This window comes from Syzygium oleosum, unplaced genomic scaffold (assembly GCF_021117445.2).
Source record: "Syzygium oleosum isolate NSW1041296 unplaced genomic scaffold, Sole_v2.1 Sole_v2.13, whole genome shotgun sequence".
Taxonomy (NCBI): Eukaryota; Viridiplantae; Streptophyta; class Magnoliopsida; order Myrtales; family Myrtaceae; genus Syzygium; species Syzygium oleosum.
Genome location: NW_026607497.1, coordinates 3708992 through 3726894, shown reverse-complemented (window position 1 = coordinate 3726894; position 17903 = coordinate 3708992). Strand labels below are relative to the sequence as shown.

The 17903-nt window shown below is 41.3% G+C and overlaps 1 protein-coding gene across 1 annotated transcript; it reads right to left on the bottom strand.

Moving 5' to 3' along the window:
• Positions 1–12108: 12108 nt before the first annotated feature.
• On the bottom strand, positions 12109–14227 carry LOC115675162 (F-box protein At3g62230-like). Its single transcript, XM_030597768.2, has 3 exons — positions 13313–14227; positions 12796–12969; positions 12109–12538 (listed from the first exon to the last, which is right to left on the bottom strand). The coding sequence occupies exons 1-3, from the start codon at positions 14225–14227 to the stop codon at positions 12236–12238; spliced, it is 1392 nt and encodes a 463-aa protein (XP_030453628.1). The 3' UTR covers positions 12109–12235.
• Between the last annotated feature and the right edge of the window lie 3676 nt (positions 14228–17903).

Genomic DNA, 17903 nt, shown 5'->3' with positions numbered 1-17903 from the left:
GCCTATTCTGTCGAGCCAACGTTGCCGAACCGCTCGTCACCAACAAAGAACAGATACTTACCTCAAAACTAAGAGAGACAAATGGATGGCCGGCCTGCCCACCAAGCCAGCCCCATCGCCCACCAAGCTGGCTCCATCGCCGGACTGCCCGTCACCAATATGGTGGTCGACGGGCCGGGCTGGTAGTTGGAGTCATGGCCGGTGATAGGTAAACTAGGTTCTGACAAAAAAAAACGATAATGATAGAATTAGGGCATATGAGCGTGAATTGTTAGTGGTCTGCCCTAGGAATCAATCAAGGTTGATACTCTAATATTAGTTGTGGATTAGGTTGTGTCGGACAATCGACCTTCACTATACTTAGGTAGTCATAATGTCTTGCTAGAGACCGCTTATGACTTGTGGGCCAAAAAGAGTTTTGAGCACACTGCTAATGTTTAGTGAACCTACAGGGTCGCACACAAAAGCGAACTGAGTTAATATTTTCTGTATGCTGGGATCTACTTAAAATAAGAAGTAGATTTTAATTTATTCTCCTATTCAACTTATCTACGCGGTCGTGCGCGTTATGAGATAACGATTAAATGTACGATTGAAGGTGGACGATTTGGCAGCCTAAATCACCTGGCCCACTTCTTTTAATTCCGCTGGATAATGAGGCTGTATAAATAGATAGAGAATCGTTCTTTGTCTAGGGTTTTTCGATATAGTATCGAAAATCAAAAGGCGTTGAAGAAAAGAAACTTCAAGATCTTTAGCTAGCACTTGGATCGTTGGAGACTTCTGTTCGTGTGTGTGGATACCGGTAGAGGCGCAACACTTGGGGCGCTAATTCAGACACAATCAATTGTCAATTTACGTTCGATTTGCAAAAGGTACGTATCGAATTTCTGTCTCAAATTTAATATACACATAGATCCTGTCTAGGGTTCTAGGGTTTCGGTTTATAAATATATATTCCGCTGTGTTTTTACCGTTAATGAACCCTACATGAATGTCCTCCGGCCACCAAGGCGACCCGTCGCCCACCAAGCCGGCTCCCTTGGCACCATCGCCGGGGAGGAAACAAAACTCGATCTCCGGCCTAACCGAAATAGAGCAAATTTACAAAAATGCAACAGACATACCACTAGCCTGCGCGACCGACGACTAGCTAAAAATAAACGTGTCTAAGGTTTCACTATCCCTGAGCCGAGACCGTGAGGACTCATCTTTGAAGAGCCAGAGGAAATCGAAATAAAGACAAACGAGAGAATGCCGAAAACCGTCAGGAATGGGGGATTGGAGAGAGGCGTCACGAGAGGGGGGACGTCGGAGAGAGGTTGTCGGATGGTGGTGGTCGGTTGAGGGTCGAGTGAGACCAAAAAGAGGAAGCCCCGAGCTATAGGTGTAGAGAGCAAAACAATAAAAATATGATCTTGGCCCGCCTCGCTTCATTCTCCCTTTACGCCTCCCTATTCTTTTAACGGGTCGAGTGAAACAAAGACTCTCTCTCCTTCCTTTCCTGTTCTTTTGGTAGAGCTGCTCCCTATGGAGCAACTTGAGCTGCTTCCTGTCCTGCTTCATCTGGAATTTGTATGAGGAATCGATGCCGGTATTGGTGTCTTTGCTGGTCATCTAATATTGGGCAATCTATTATTTCTCGTCGCTGTGGCCGCCTCAGCCCTGTTAAGTGCTCTATTATTCGTGCTAAGTGATTCCTGCTTTCTTGTAACTTTTCTAACAGTTTGGACAATGCCATCTGTCGCCAACGACCATAACTACACTCAGCACTTCTGCCTTATCGAAATTCATTGGGATTGATGACCTATAATCAAAGAGAGCCCAATTAAAATATTATAATATGATTTTAACAATAGAGATGGGACTCGGGCCGGGTTCACGCAAGGACCGAGCCCATTAAATAATATACCCTTAGCCTAGTTTTTACTTAAGCCCATAACAAGTCTTAAGTCACAATCAAAACCCAACTCGAGCCGGGAGCACCCTTAGAATAAGCCCGGCTCATGACCAAACTCCCTTTAACATTGATAGCCTAGGCATACGAGCGTGAATGTGAACACCCATCGCCGACGCAACTCCGACGGCCACCAGGCCCGCACTATCGCCTACCAAGCCAACTCCGTCGAGCCGACGTCGCCGAACCACCCGTCACCAGCAAAGATCAGATACCTACCTCAAAACTAAGAGAGACAAATGGATGGCCGGCCTGCCCACCAGGCCGACCTCATCGCCCACCAAGCTGGCTCCATCGCCGGACCACCCGTCACCAGCATGGTGGTCGATAGGCCGGGCTGGTAGTCGGAGTCATGGCCGGCGATGGGTGAACTAGGTTCTGAAAAAAAAAATAAAGGTAGAACTAAGACACATGAGTGTGAATGTCCTCCGGCCACCAAGGCGACTCATCGCCCACCAGGCCGGCTCCTTTGGCCCCGTCGCCGGGGAGGAAACAAAAATCAGTCTCCGGCCTGATCGAAATAGAGCAAATTCACAAAAATGCAACAAACATACCACTAACCCGCGCAACCGACGACTGGGTAAAAATAAACGTGTCTAAGGTTTCACTGTCCCCGAGCTGAGACCGGGAGGACTCACCTTTGAAGAGCCGAGGAAATCGAAACAAAGACAAACGAGAGAATGCCAGAAACCGCCAAGAATGGGGGAATGGAGAGAGGCATCACGAGAGGGGGATGCCAGAGAGAGGTTGTTGGACGGTGGTGGCCGATTGAGGGTCGAGTGAGACTAAAAAGAGGAAGCCCCGAACTATGAGTGTAGAGAGCAAAACAATAAAAATATGATCTTGGGCCGCCTCTCTTCATTCTCCCCTTACGCCTCCCTATTCCTGTTATGGGTCGAGTGAAATAATGACTCTCTCTCCTTCCTTCCTTATTCTTCTGGTAGAGCTGCTCCCTGTGGAGCAACTTGAGCTACTTCCTGTTTTGCTTCATCTGGAATTTGTATGAGGAATCGATGCCAGTATTGTTGTCTTTGCTGGTCATCCAACAGTAGGCAATCTATTATTTCTCGTCGCTATGCCCGCCTCAACTCTGTCAAGTGCTCTATTATTCATGCCAAGTGATTCCTGCTTTTTTTGTAACTTTTCTAACAGTTTGGACAATGCAATCTGTCGCCAACGACCACAACAGCACTCAGCACTTCTACCTTATCGTAATTCATTGGGATTGATGACCTACAATCAAAGAGAGCCCAATTAAAAATATTGTAATATGATTTTAATAATAGAGATGGGACTCGGGCCAGGTTCACGCAAGGACCGAGCCCATTAAATACTATACCCTTAGCCCAGTTTTTACCTAAGCCCGTAACAAGTCTTAAGCTACAACCAAAACCCAACTTGGGTCGGGAACACCCTTAGAATAAGCCCGGCCCGTGACCAGACTCCATTTGACATTGACAGCCTAGGCATATGAGCGTGAATGCAAACATCCATTGCCGGAGCGACTCCGATAGCCACCAGGCCTACGCCGTCGCCCACCTAGCCGGCTCCATCGAGCCGACGTCACCGGACTGCCCGTCACCAACATGGTGGTCGACGGGCTGGGCTGGTAGTCGAGTCATGACCAGTGATAGGTAAACTAGGTTCTGACAAAAAAAAACAATAATGGTAGAACTAGGACATATGAGCGTGAATGTCCTCCAGCCACCAAGGCGACCCGTCGCCCACCAGGCCGGCTCCTTCGGCCTTGTCGTCGGGGAAGAAACAAAACTCGATCTCCGGCCTGATCGAAACAGAGCAAATTCACAAAAATGCAACAGACCACTAGCCTGCATGACTGACGACTGACTAAAAATTAACGTGTCTATGGTTTCACTGTCCCTGAGCCGAGATCGTGAGGACTCGCCTTTGAAGTGACGGAGGAAACCGACACAAAGACAAATGAGGGAATGCCGAAAATCGCAGGGAATGAGGAAATGGACAGAGGCGTCACGAGAGGGGGGACGCCGGAGAGAGGTTGTCGGACGGTAGTGGCCAGTTGAGGGTCGAGTGAGACCAAAAAGGTGAAGCCCCGAGCTATGGGTGTAGATAACAAAACAATAAAAAAATGATCTTGACCCGCCTCTCTTCATTCTCCCCTTACGCCTCCCTGTTCTTTTTATGGGTCGAGTGAAACAAGGACTCTCTCTCCTTCCTTCCCTGTTCTTCTGGTATAGCTGCTCCTTATGGAGCAACCTGAGCTGCTCCCTGTCCTTCTTCACCTCAAATTTGTATGAGGAATCGATGCCGGTATTGTTGTCATTGCTGGTCATCCAACATTGGGCAATCTATTATTTCTCGCCGTTGTGCCCGCCTCAGCCCTGTCAAGTGCTCTATTATTCGTGCCAAGTGATTCCTGCTTTTTTTGTAACTTTTCTAATAGTTTGGACAATGCCATCTGTCGCCAACGATCACAACTACACTCAGCACTTCTGCCTTATCGTAATTCATTAGGATCGATGGCCTACAATCAAAGAGAGCCCAATTAAAATATTGTAATATGATTTTTGAATAATAGAGATGGGATTTGGGCTCGGTTCACGTAAGGACCGAGCTCATTAAATACTATACCCTTAACACAATTTTTACCTAAGCCCATAACAAGTCCTAAGCTACAACTAAAACCCAACTCCGGCCGGGAGCACCCTTAGAATAAGCCCCGCCCCGTGACCAAACTCCCTTTGATATTGACAGCCTAGGCATACGAGCGTGAATGTGAACACCCATCGCCGGCGCGACTCTGACGGCAACCAGGCCTACGCCGTCGCCCACCAAGCCAGCTCCGTCAAGCCAACGTCGCCGGACCATCCGTCACCACTAAAGAACAAATACCTTCCTCAAAACTAAGAGAGACAAATGGATGGCCAGCCTGCCCTCCAGGCCAGCCCCGTTGCCCACCAAGCCTGCTGGGTTTCCGAATAGCCTGTCACCAGCATGGTGGTCGATGGGCCGAGCTGGTAGTCGGAGTCATGGCCGGCGATGGGTGAACTAGGTTCTGAAAAAAAAAAAACAATAAAGGTAGAACTAGGACATATGAGGGTGAATGTTCTCCGGCCACCAAGGAGACCCGTCACCCACCTGTCCGACTCCTTTGGCCCTGTCGCCGGGGAGGAAACAAAACTCGGTCTCTAGCCTGACCGAAAGAGAGCAAATTCACAAAAATGCAACATACATACCACTAGCTTACGCGACTGACGACCGGCTAAAAATAAACGTGTCTAAGGTTTCACTATGCCCGAGCCGAGACCGTGGGGACTCACCTTTAAAGAGCCAGAGGAAACCGAAACAAAGACAAATGAGAGAATGCCGGAAACCGCCTGGAATAAGGGAATGGAGAGAGGCGTCATGAGAGGGGGGACGCAGGAGAGAGGTTGTCGGACGGTGGTGGCCAATTGAGGATCGAGTGAAATAAAAAAGAGGAAGCCCCGGGTTATGGGTGTATAGAGCAAAATAATAAAAATATGATCTTGGTCCGCCTCTCTTCATTCTCCCCTTACGCCTCTCTGTTCCTTTTATAGGTCGAGTGAAACAAGGACTCTCTCTCATTCCTTCCCTGTTCTTCTGGTAGAGTTGGTCCCTGTGAAGCAACTTGAGCTGCTTCCGGTCCTTTTGCACCTCGAATTTGTATGAGGAATCGATGCCGGTATTGTTGTCTTTGCTGGTCATCCAACATTGGGCAATCTATTATTTCTCGCCGCTGTGCCTGCCTCAGCCCTGTCAAGTGCTATATTATTCGTGCCAAGTGATTTCTGCCTTTTTTGTAACTTTTCTAATAGTTTGGACAATTGCATCTATCGCCAACGACCACAACTGCACTCAACACTTCTGCCTTATCGTAATTCATTGGAATTGATGACCTACAATCAAAGAGAGCCCATTTAAAATATTGTAATATATTGTAATATGATTTTAATAATAGAGATGGGATTCGGGCCGGGTTCACGCAAGGACCGAGCCCATTAAATACTATACTCTTAGCCTAGTTTTTACCTAAGCCTATAACAATTCTTAAGCTACAACCAAAACCCAACTCGGGCTGGGAGCACCCTTAGAAATAAGCCCGGCCCATGACCAGACTCCCTTTGACATTGACAGCCTTGGCATACGAGCGTGAATGTGAACATCCATCGCCGGCGCAACTCTAAAGGCCACCAGGCCTGCGCCGTCACCCACCAAGCCAGCTCTATCGAGCCGACGTCGCCGGACCGCCCGTCACCAGCAAAGAACATATACTTTCCAAGAAAACAATAGATTCATACCCAAGAAATAGATAGGAGAGAGTAGGACACTACCTGTTTAGCTTTATACCTCTCCAACCCCTTAGTGAATTCCCATAAACTTTCAAGCCAAAGGAAACGGTTGTGAAGTATAACCCAATGCACCCATTTAGCATGGAAACCCATTTTAAGTAGATATTCTCCCAAGAAATTCCATTCCACTTGATCATATGCTTTTTGCATGTCTCGCCTGAAATTTCCTCCTTTTCTTTCTCCTCCTCCTCTTTCTGATCCTGAGTTGATGCAGCTCCTAAACCACTAGTATATTATCTTGAATTTGCGTCTGGCTCGCCAATGCGCTTTCTTCCCTCGCAAACAGCTCAGGTAACCAAGGTTTCGACCCGTTAGCTAAAGTCTTGGATATAATTTTATACACAAGATCACAAAGACTTGTGGTCGTGTCTTTCTGGATTGGGAGTCTTGGAAATAAGAGAGTTGATTGTTTTGTTTGTTCTGGTTTCTTACTCCTGAAGTAAAAAATTCCTTTACTGCTTTTTTGAAGGCGTCTTCCTTTATGATATCCCAGTAATTCTCATAAAACAGTCCATTCCATTTAAACCATCTAGGCTGGGGGCTTTGGAGGTCCCTGGTTGGAACACCGCGTTCTGCACTTCCTCCAAAGTAACCTCGGTCAAATCATTCACGTACTGAAACCAAATGTGGGCATTGGGAAAGCGCTTTCTGAAAGTTCCACAAAGCTATACAATTTTTCAAAGAATTCCACGGCCATCTCCTTCAGACAGTTCTGGTCTCTAATCCAAACCCCTTCCTCATTTTGTAGCATGGTGATTCTATTCCTCTGTCTATTGGGTAGTGGAAGCATGAAAGAATTGTGTTTTTGTGACCGCATTTCATTTCAGCCAATTGATCCGAGACCTCATACCCAATACATTTCCTCTTTCAATTTCTCAGACTTTCTCCCTATTAAAGGATCTTTGGCTCTGTTCATGTGACTCTGGATTTCTTGGTTTAGGGTGTTAATCTTGTACAGCCTTTAACTCGCCGAATAAATCCCTGTTTTCCCACATTGAGGAGTCCCGAGAAGCTGTAATCACTGATGGGCATTCATCATCCTCCAACCAGAACTTATCCTCTGACCATCACAACGCTCTAAATTTGAATTCCTTCTTTCGTTTCACTAGTACTTGCCTATCTAGTCTTTTCTTTACAAAATCCTCCCCTTCTCTGTAACCTGTGATTCCACACGTTTGGGGCATGAAAAAATCATGCGATAAGTCTCCTCTATCCTCTTTCCTGCTTTCTTCCGGTGATAAAGTACTTCATTAAAGTCTAGCAACTGATTTTTTTCTTCTTAATTAACTGTAGCACCATGAGGGTATTCTCAAGCAGTGGACTCGATAGCATTTGTCCTAACATGGTATTCACCGAGAGCTTTTTCTTTCTAAAAACAGAAATCCCTTCTTGAACAAGCCATTCATAGAGGGCATTAGATTACATCTTATTTTATGCCATTTGCTTTTCCTAGGATTAGACGAGGCAATCTCTGCTAGTACACCTTTAGGGAGTGAAGACAAGTTATTGGCATCTAGTATCCACTTCCTCACATATCATATATATATAATGGCCTAGGATCTAGGGATTATAAATAGAAGAGAAAGTGTATAAGGGGATTATAAATAAAGTTAGTCTAAACGTTTACGTTTATTAGTACTAGATTTGTTAATTATATGTTTGTTAATTATATGAAAGAAATTCAAAGATTCTATGTCTATGTAATAATCAAAAAAACTCAAAAAGTTCTACAAAGGTTTGTATAATATCATAAAGTAATTCTAAAGTAAAAGTAATTATATATAAAAATCTTACTAAATAAAGAAACGATCTATAAATAAAAATTAGATTAAATAAAAAGATGAGCATTATAGCTTAAATAAAGATCATAAGCGACATATAGAATTAGAAGTATAATTACTAAACCGACCATATAGGTGGTAAGGATAAGTAGAAATGACAAGGGCAAAACGGTAAGAAGAAGTAAGGGAAAATTTCAAATAGGTACCCAAAATGGGGTCATTTTCTCAAAAAGGGTCCAAAGTGGACATAGTATCAAATAAAGGCCTGAAGTGTCAAATTAGTCTCAAATAGGGGCTCGAAGTGCCCAATTAGTCTCGAGTAAGGGCTTGGGTTCGCCGGCCGGTCAAATGCTCACCGACCAGCGAGCACGTCACTGTTCCGGCGATCGAAACAAGGGCAATTTCGTCTTTTACTCTCTCTTTTTCTCTTTTCCTTTTCCTTTTCCTTTTCTTCTTCTTCTTTTTTTTTCATCTTTTCCCTCCACCGGCCATAGCCGGGGCCGGCGGCGGTTGCCGGCCTCAGGCGGAGGCCGTCCTCGCCGGCGTCGGGTGAGGGTCGGGCGAGTCGCCCTCGCCTGCGTCGGGCAACTTCCTTTCGCATGATCTCTCCGCCTTAGCTCCTGTGGCCCTTTAGCATAATTCGTTCAGAACATAATCTGTGTCTCATCGTCTCTGGAGTTCTTGATGTTGACTGTTCATGAGCTTGGCTCAGTATTTGCTTTATGAGATTTTTGCTGTCGGTTCCTATTCCTGTGTTAGAATACCCTTGTTTCACGCTGCATTGTCTGGGAAATGGTCCTTCGCCTATTTGGTTGTTGATCTATATTGGTCTAGTGCCGGCGAGGGCCGACCCTAGGTTTCCCTCGCCAGCGTCGGGCGACCCTCGCCCGATGCCAGCGAGGGCGGCCTCCGCTTGAGGCCGGCAACCTCTGCCGGCCCCGGCTATGGCCAGCGGAGGGAAAAGATGAAAAAGAAGAAGAAGAAGAAGAAGAAGAAGAAGAAGAAGAAGACGAAAAGGAAAAGAGAAAAAAAAAAAAAGTAAAAGACGAAATTGCCTTTATTCTGATCGCCGGAACAGTGACGTGCTCGCTGGCCGATGAACATTTGACCGGCCGGCGAACCCAGGCCCTTACTTGAAACTAATTGGGCACTTCGGGCCCCTATTTGAGACTGATTGGGCACTTCGGGCCCCTATTTAACACTATGTCCACTTTTGACCCCTTTTTGAGAAAATGACCCCACTTTGGGTACCTATTTGAAATTTTCCCAAGAAGTAAGGATATATAACAAATGCAGAAAATTGCCTTAAATAAAAGACAGACCAACCACAAGCTGTTCAACCTGCTGATTGCGGGGTAAGTAAACTAAATTGCTTTAAAGTAAATTGCAATTAAGTAAAGTTTACTGATATATAAACAGTATCGAAAGATTACAAATGCGAATATTAAAAGTACAAGTGCAAAAGTAAGTAAAACCCTTTATATCCTCAGATCATGAGTAAGATCTGGAATATAATGTGATACAGGGATGCTATGAAACTCACTGGATATTAAAGAGGTATGGAAAGTTCTTGAGATGTATGATCCCTTATTTTTTCAAAAGGAAATTGGGGTGAAAGGTGGAGAAATCAGAAAAAATTCAGAAGTTCTAAAAAAAATCGGTGCCTTCCTCCGATGGATGGAGTGGGATTATATATGCCAATGGGTTGCTGTAGAAAAAGGTTCACGGGTAATACTGTGGTGCACAGCAAAAGGTGAATAGTAACCTGAGGTGGACATAATTATGAAAGCATATGAAAAGTGGACGGAGGTCTTTCGACGTCTTTGTCTTGTTTCTTCAAAATCTAGATAAAGATTCCGGAGGGTCTTCTTCTTCTTCCTCATCTTTCACTTCTCCCCATGGGTTGCCTGGTATGCCTAGAATACCATAACAGTTATCTTCATTTGAATTTCCGTTATGATGGGATTGTAAAGAGTTTGAGTCTTTCAGTTGAGAAATGACTTGTTTATCAGGAATATCTAGGCCTGTTTATTAACAAAGCCCTGATTATCCTGAATCCAGTCCTTCTGAAATGGAAGGCCCAGAAATTAATGTTTTAGAAAAAGTATTTGTGCCTAATAAGATTCTTTTAAATCAAGAATTTAATTTTTTGAAAAATAAGCAAATCAGAGAATGGTTCTTTGCCAAATTCAAAGATCAAGCCAGCCAAATCAAAGAAGAATATTATGAATACATGTATCAGCATGAAATTTAATTGTTCTTTTTGGATTGGTTTGAAGAAGAATTTTTAAAAGAAAAGTAAGTTTTTGTTTTAGATCAATTTTATAAGTGGAAACTAGATAACGGCCAAATAATTGAATCCAATCATCCTCCTCTAAGAAAAATAAAAATTCCGGTTTGATTATTACGTAAGTGGAAAGCAACTCGAAACCTGCCAAGTACAGATTTCCAGTTTGATTCTTGAGAAATCGATTTATTTGCGTTCAAAATTTCCGGAAATTGATTTTATGAAAATTCCATCTGGTGTTCCCAAATCACACTGACCATTTTATTAGAATCTGCGAATTGCTCATGAGTTTACGAAAAAAAGTTGCCCGCTCCTTGCCAGAATTACTAATCCCCGAAAGGAAGAAACCTACGTTTGCAATTTCGAAATCACAAATCAACATGGGAAAAATTATTTGATAGGATATGTCCCAAATTACTAGAGATGTTCCAAGGCAACTAACTAATTTTGCATAGATTTTTTATTTTTTTCTAAGTCGTGCAATTACCTAGCAAATATACTACTCTTTTATACTAGAATACTTACTTTCTTGATCCAGAAAGTAACTCACAATTATTGCAAACTTACTTCTCAGGCTATACGGAGACTCACTTTTCTATATGAAAAGAGTTACTATTGTTGAATCGGAAAAAACTAATTATTTCGTGATTTATTGATTTGGATATCGGAGTTTCGATATTTGTTATTGGGAAGTACAATTATCGCGACCCTCGCAATGGGTAAAATGCTAAATGCCCCCCCCCCCCCCCCCCCAAGGCAAGTTAACAGATTGCCGAGGGAACACAAGTGATTTCTCTTGCAAGATGACACTTACACTTCACTAGGGTTCACCCGTATCCTATCGATCGCAAATCATTTTCTCAATTAATTATGGACATAAGTTTTTATTCGGAAGTTGCCACTAACCTATAATGGGCCGATTCAAGGACAACTAAAACGCGCGAAGTTATTTTGTTTCCACAAACCAGAATTTTCGAGTGTGGACTTGCAAAAATAGCGCACGCGTGTCAAAGAAAGTTTAAACTTTGGAATTGGGATATGCGTTGTTATTTTTAATACATTGAGGTTAGTAACAATGGTAAATTACTTAAATGTACGGAAAGAGAGGGATCCGAACCTCTTTAAACAAAAAGCTTACATAGCAGTTCCAATAATACACCTTGAACCACTCGGCCATCTCTCATACATAATGATATGTCTCAACAACCGAAGGAATAGTCAATCATTCATACTCAATTCCTATATACTTTTTTATTGGCATTGGAAACATATCACATCATCGCAGAGTAATGTTTCACAGTTTAATGAATTTTTCACTTATTTGATGGGATGGTGAAGACATTATTTATGGTTAAACTCTTCACAAAAGATAGTAAAAGGGCAATTCCCAATATCGGAAATTTTTACTATGCATGGTTAAAACATTAGAGATGATAGATCATGGGAAGAATGTGCATCCCAAAAGATAGTTAAAGGGCAATTTACAACAATATAGTGATAGTAGCAATCGATAAATATATGTATTATATAAGATTGACAAGTTTAGGTAGTGAAAAATTTCGCAAGGAAAACCAACGTTGGGAATCCAACAAATTGGCTCTTGCATTTTGCACACTTCTAACATAGTTTTCTATGCACTTACACGAAATATAGTACAAATGTAATGCAAAATATATACGCCTAATGTATTCAAATATAACAGGAATATATATGTCTCAATGCATTATTCTTGGATGTCTCCGAAGATACAAACAAAATAAAAGCAAAATCAAACAAATAAAACACAACAAACCCGCATGGAAACACATAATAGTCTACTAGTCTTATTGATCAGTCGCCACATACAAAGGCCTAATTCACCCTAAATGATCATTACATGAACATTTCGTGACGCTCTGGGGAAGCCCATCACAAACACAGCCCTTTGTAAGTAAATCGAACGATCACCACCATGACCATCAACTTCATTGGAGAGATACAGTTGGAGTTCTTGCATAGCACGCCCATAATATAGCAAATACCTCAACAGATTATTTTCATTGACAGTCCCTCGAAAACCCTTCACCTCCACCACCTTCAACGTCCGGATGACGCACTTGTAAAGCCTATCTATATCACCACACCAAAATCTGCTCGGATTGAACTTGAACGGTGGTTGATAATCCTTAAGAAAGTTGATAAAACGTCAAATATTTATGTCGATATTTCATGTTATGAATTTGAAAGCTATTTACTAGCACATTGTTGAATCGTGATACTTTATCTGAAGAGAGAAAAAGGATGATGAATCACTCCAACATAACATTAACCGATACCTATGAAAAGAAATCTAATGCAAATTATCTAATGTGCCAACACAAATAATTCATGTAAGGCTTGTTTTCTTTGAATGAAATAAGGAAGGGTAATGTGTGCACTTACAGGGAAAATTCTTGGAGGGCTGATTTGGAGAGTTAGCGTTTCGAGAAAAGGACAACTCTTGAGGAAGAAAGCAATCCCCCAAAACTCATCCCGATGTACAGCAGTGTTCAAAATAAGATGCCGCACATTAAGAGGCAATTGCATTTTCAAGGGCTCCACCCCAGTTGGAACAACCTGATGAATATATGATAATACCGTTATTACACGAACATGTCTCGCAATAATAAAAAAATGTTTGTAACAGATAAGAAATTAAATAATAAAAACTGTTAAAGGCGACAATTTTCAAATTGTATGAATGCGATTATAAAAGTGACAGTGATTTGTTTCTAAAGATAAGTTTCATGATGTTTTATTTACTTAAGGGAACATTGTACGGCCAAAAAAGATAAACAACCATGTAAATCCTTGCAGATTATGTCACCAAGTGGTCGAAAGAAATATTAATCACATGAAGCATATGGAGGATTCATTTAAAGAAAACCCTAAAAGTACAAGAAACCGAAGGTACGCATACCTGAAGCATGAAACTACAAACTCTCAAAACCCTAGCGCAGTCCAAGGATGATAGAAGTCTTTGAAGAAGATCGCCACCGGATTCATCGAATTCCGACTCGGATCCAAAGTCAAGTTCAGCCTCTTCCAAATGCCTTGTGAAAATTAACTCAAAAATCCCTACAGACCCTGAATACTTGAAAAACCTCAAGTTCGGTGCCTCAATCCCAAACCACTCGTGATAGAAATTGCAATTGTCAACCACCAATGTCTTCAGCGCCAAATCCCTCTCAAAAATGCTCAGATGCTCGAGGTTCCAACATTTTTGCAGCCTCAAACTCTCCAAGAACGAACAGTTCCGCAACAGATCATTCAGGGTAGACATTCTCACTGCAGTCCAACCAAACGAAATGTGCTTAAGCAATTTCAGATTCATCAACCAGGCCGGGTTGAAACTGCATGCAAACAGCGTCAACGACTCAAGACCCAGCGTGACATTTTCATAAACTTGCATGGGGAGATCAAACTCCGGCTCGTGATTCTCCATATCATTCTCATCCCACGTCGGATCAGAGAAGTCCAGTTCAAGCGCTCCAACATTACGGGAAACGGCAAATGAAATGCACTTTTGCACGTCGGCTTCGAACTCACGAGGCTTTGATATACGGAGCTTGAACCTTCGCAGGACGAGTTTGGAGGTGTATTCATTTAGCCAGCACCGAACAAAGTTGATGAAATCTTGTCTTTGAAGACGTTGAGATTCAACAGGTACATTGTCTTTAACAAAAAACCGCTCGTCGAACTCAATGTTCGCCGTCAAACGCCATAGACAATGCCACCGCCGGGATAGTACACTCATTCTTGCGGCTTCTTTAAAGGGCAAGAAGGAGATGACGGTGATTATTAGAGCGTCGGTCATGTCGGAGAACATGTCCATGACGATTGAGATTTTTTTCTTCAAGTAGCATAAAGTTTTATGCACTTGTTCGTTTGCTATCTGGACATGCATATATGTAAGGAGCGAAGAGGCACAAAGCTAGAATGATGTTTTTCAAACATGCCTCTTCGCTGAGACAAAGCTAACGAACGAATAACTACTTGACATTTTTTTCTTTTCAAAAAACAAATTGGAACAACATGATGGTTGGAAAATGTGAGATACTAGCAATACGGAGACCTCCCGACCAAGCATTCCAATTCTTGGAATTTGGCAACCGGGACTAACTTTTGAGCAATGGCCGAAAATAATCCTCTTGCTACGAATACAAATATCAGTTACCAAAAAAACTGTCGAGGACTATCTAATACGAGATAAAAACATTTGGAAGATCAAATTCTAATAAAGAACAGCTTTATCAAATTTTCTCGCTAGGTTCCATTCCCTCTGTTTCACATAAATTCATCCTAGTAATCTCTCTTTTGCATGACAAGGTAATTCACACAATACAAGCCACATAAATGTCTGGGCTTTAATTGATAACTTACCTGTTGTTACCGAATCCGATCCTTTTCAAATAATTCATAATATCGTGGAGGTTCCAGGTCAGTCCGGTTTAAGGGTAAGGCTTGTTCGGTGCCTGGGTCCTAATTTTTCAGGGACATGACCATTTGGACCATGGCTATCCCTTGAAAATAATAGAGATAATGGGATAGTGCCGGATCACAGTAATGTGATAACGAAACTGGATGATTTAGAAAAAAAAACATAAACTTTATTATGTGGCCAAAATTGGTGAGTAAAAACCACTATCAATTTCTTAAATAAAAAGTAGAGGTTTAGAATTCGTTATTTCACTTCGAAAATTGATGTTAAGGAAAATTACCAAAAAAGTCCAAAACATTTTTAGGTTTTGCCAATTGAGTCCATCCGGCTAAATTTGGCCCAAAGTTGCTGATGTAGACACCAAATGTGGCATACCCGATGCTGAAGTTGATAATTTTTTTAATATTTTAATAATTTTTTTTGTATTTTGTACGTTTTCTTGTTCCTTTTCTTTACTTTGTTTCTTGCTTTTTGAGTGAAAGCCGACGACCCTCGCCAATACTAGGCCAAGGATGAGACGCCCGCGCCGGCCAAAGCGACCCTCTATGAAAATTTGGGATTCTTACAATATGCTCCATCGCGTAAGTTTCAGTGTCTTATAATATTATTTATTTAGGTTATAGTGGGCACAATCTTACTTGACGTAAACTATCTACAGTTATGGCAGGTCCACAAACTCTATTTTAAATTAGTCAAAATAACTCATTTCAGATTTAAGATGGATAAAACAACCTCAAGAGGGCTAGTGTATTGGCATTTTTCTAATTTTTGGTGTATTACTTTTTGTATTAGTGACGAGGCACATAGAATATTTGACAAATGTAGCCATTAAAAATACAAGAAATGTAGTGTGAAAACACAATATACATCAAGAATATCAGTTGAAATGGAAAGCGTGTCTAAATGAAAGCGAAAACGTGTTAACATATTATTGGATGGTCAAGGACACATGTTGTGCACAGGAGGCACCACATGTTGGCACCAAGAAAGTTGGTGATTTTCGCTATTGTCTATAAATAAGAGAGCCTTCTCTAAGTGTTTTCTGATTTTTCACAAGCTCCATCTCTCATTTTTCACAAAACTAGAAAGATTATTATATAGTAATCAACTTCACGAACAAAAATTATGTGTGCATTTCGCGCCCTTATTTTCTCAAAAGATGGCCCAAAGTAGACTTTATTTCAAATAAGGGCTTAAAGTGGCCATATAAATTTCAAATAAGAGTCTAACCTCGCCAGCCGGCCAAATCTTCCGACTGGTCAAGGGCATTTTGTCCAAAGAATTTTTTTTCTTTCTTTCCATTCTTCCTTTTCCAAAAAATTATTAGTGTCAGATTAACCAAGATAAAATGTGAGGAGCAAAAAGCCACAAAAGCTAGAATGATGTCTTTCATGCATGCCTCTTCGGTGAGACAAAACTAACGCACGAATAACTACTTGACATTTTCTCTTTTCAAAGTATATATTGGAACAACGTGATGGTTGGAAAATGAGAGATACTAGCATTATGGAGACCTCCCCAATTCATGGAATTTCGCAACGGGACTAACTTTTGAGCAATGGCCGAAAATGGTCCTCCTCCGATGAATACAAATGTCAGTTACCAAAAACTTTCGGAGGACTATCTAATACGAGACAAAAACATATGGAAGATCAAACTCTAATAAAAGAGCGGTTTCGGGGTAAGGCTCGTTTGGTGCCTTGGTCCTAGTTTTCAGGAATAGGACCATCTGGACCGTGGCCACTCGTAGAAAATAATTTAGAAAATGGATCATTTAGAAAGAACGTGAACTGAATTTTATGACGAAATTAATGAGTAATGACCGCTATCGTTTTCTTCAATGAAGAGTAGAGGTTTAGAATTCGTTATTTTGCTTCGCAAATTGATGTTCATAGAAAATGCCACTGGAATTGTTCAAATTGACAAGTTCTCCTTTCTGTATTATTTTCACATTTCGAATCAAGTTCGTGCATGAAGTTTCTCTTATTGGATGTCCAACCATTAAGCGATACTTTTTCTTCATGCTTATCCGTGCAATAACTTGCAGGCCATGCCTCGTGTATTCTTTCTTATGTTTCTTTTTTTACAACAATTTACGTTATCTAAATAAATTTGTGATTCTTTCAATATACTCCATCGGTAAGTTTCAGTATCTTATAGTATTATTTATTTAGTTTATGGTGGGCACAATCTTACTTAATGTAAACTATTTATGGCAGGTCCATGTACTATATTTTAAATTAGTCAAAATTATTCATTTTAGATTTAAGAGGGATAAAACAACCTCAAGAAGGCAAGTATATTAGAATTTTTCTAATTTTTGGTGTATTAATTTTTGTATTAGTGATGAGACACATAAAATATTTGACAAATGTAGCCATAAAAAAAGCATAGTTTAAAAACACAATATACATAAAAAATATCAGTTGAAATGACATACAAATCTAGATGAAAGCGAAAACATGTTAAAATATTATTGGATGGTTAAGAACATGTGGCGTGCACAAGAGGCACCACATGTCGACACCAAAAAATGTTGCTGATTTTCGCTATTATCTATATATAAGAGTGCCTCCTCCTATTGTTTTTTGATTTTTCACAAGTTTCATCTCATTTCTCAGTTGAAATGGCATACACATCTGTATTTCACCGATCCAAAACTTGCTTGGATCAAACTGAACGGCAATCGATAATCCTAAACAAAGTTGATAAAACGTCAAATATTAATGTGGATATCTCATGTTACGGGTTTGAAAATTATTTACAGTTGTGTGTTGTCGAATCATGATAGCTCATTGGAAGAGAGAAAAAGATCATGAATCACTCCTAGATAACATTAACCTATACATATGGAAAGAAACCCAATACAAAATATCTAATGTGCCAACACGAATAAGACTTGTTTTCTTTGAATGTGGGAAAATTCTTGGAGGGCTCATTTGGAGGGTTAGGGTTTCGAGAAAAGGATAACTCTTGAGGAAGAAAGCGATTCCCCAATACTCATCTCAGTGCATTGTAGTATTCAAAATAAGATGCCACATATTAAGAGGCGATTGCAATCTCAAGGGCT

Excerpts from the sequence above, each read along its gene's own strand:
- LOC115675162 (XM_030597768.2), bottom strand. The coding sequence starts at position 14,227 with ATGGACATGTTCTCCGACATGACCGACGCTCTAATAATCACCGTCATC. Across the intron at positions 12,970-13,312 it reads TTTGTAGTTTCATGCTTCAG|GTTGTTCCAACTGGGGTGGA; the intron begins GTATGCGTACCT and ends TATATTCATCAG. Across the intron at positions 12,539-12,795 it reads GCCCTCCAAGAATTTTCCCT|GATTATCAACCACCGTTCAA; the intron begins GTAAGTGCACAC and ends AACTTTCTTAAG.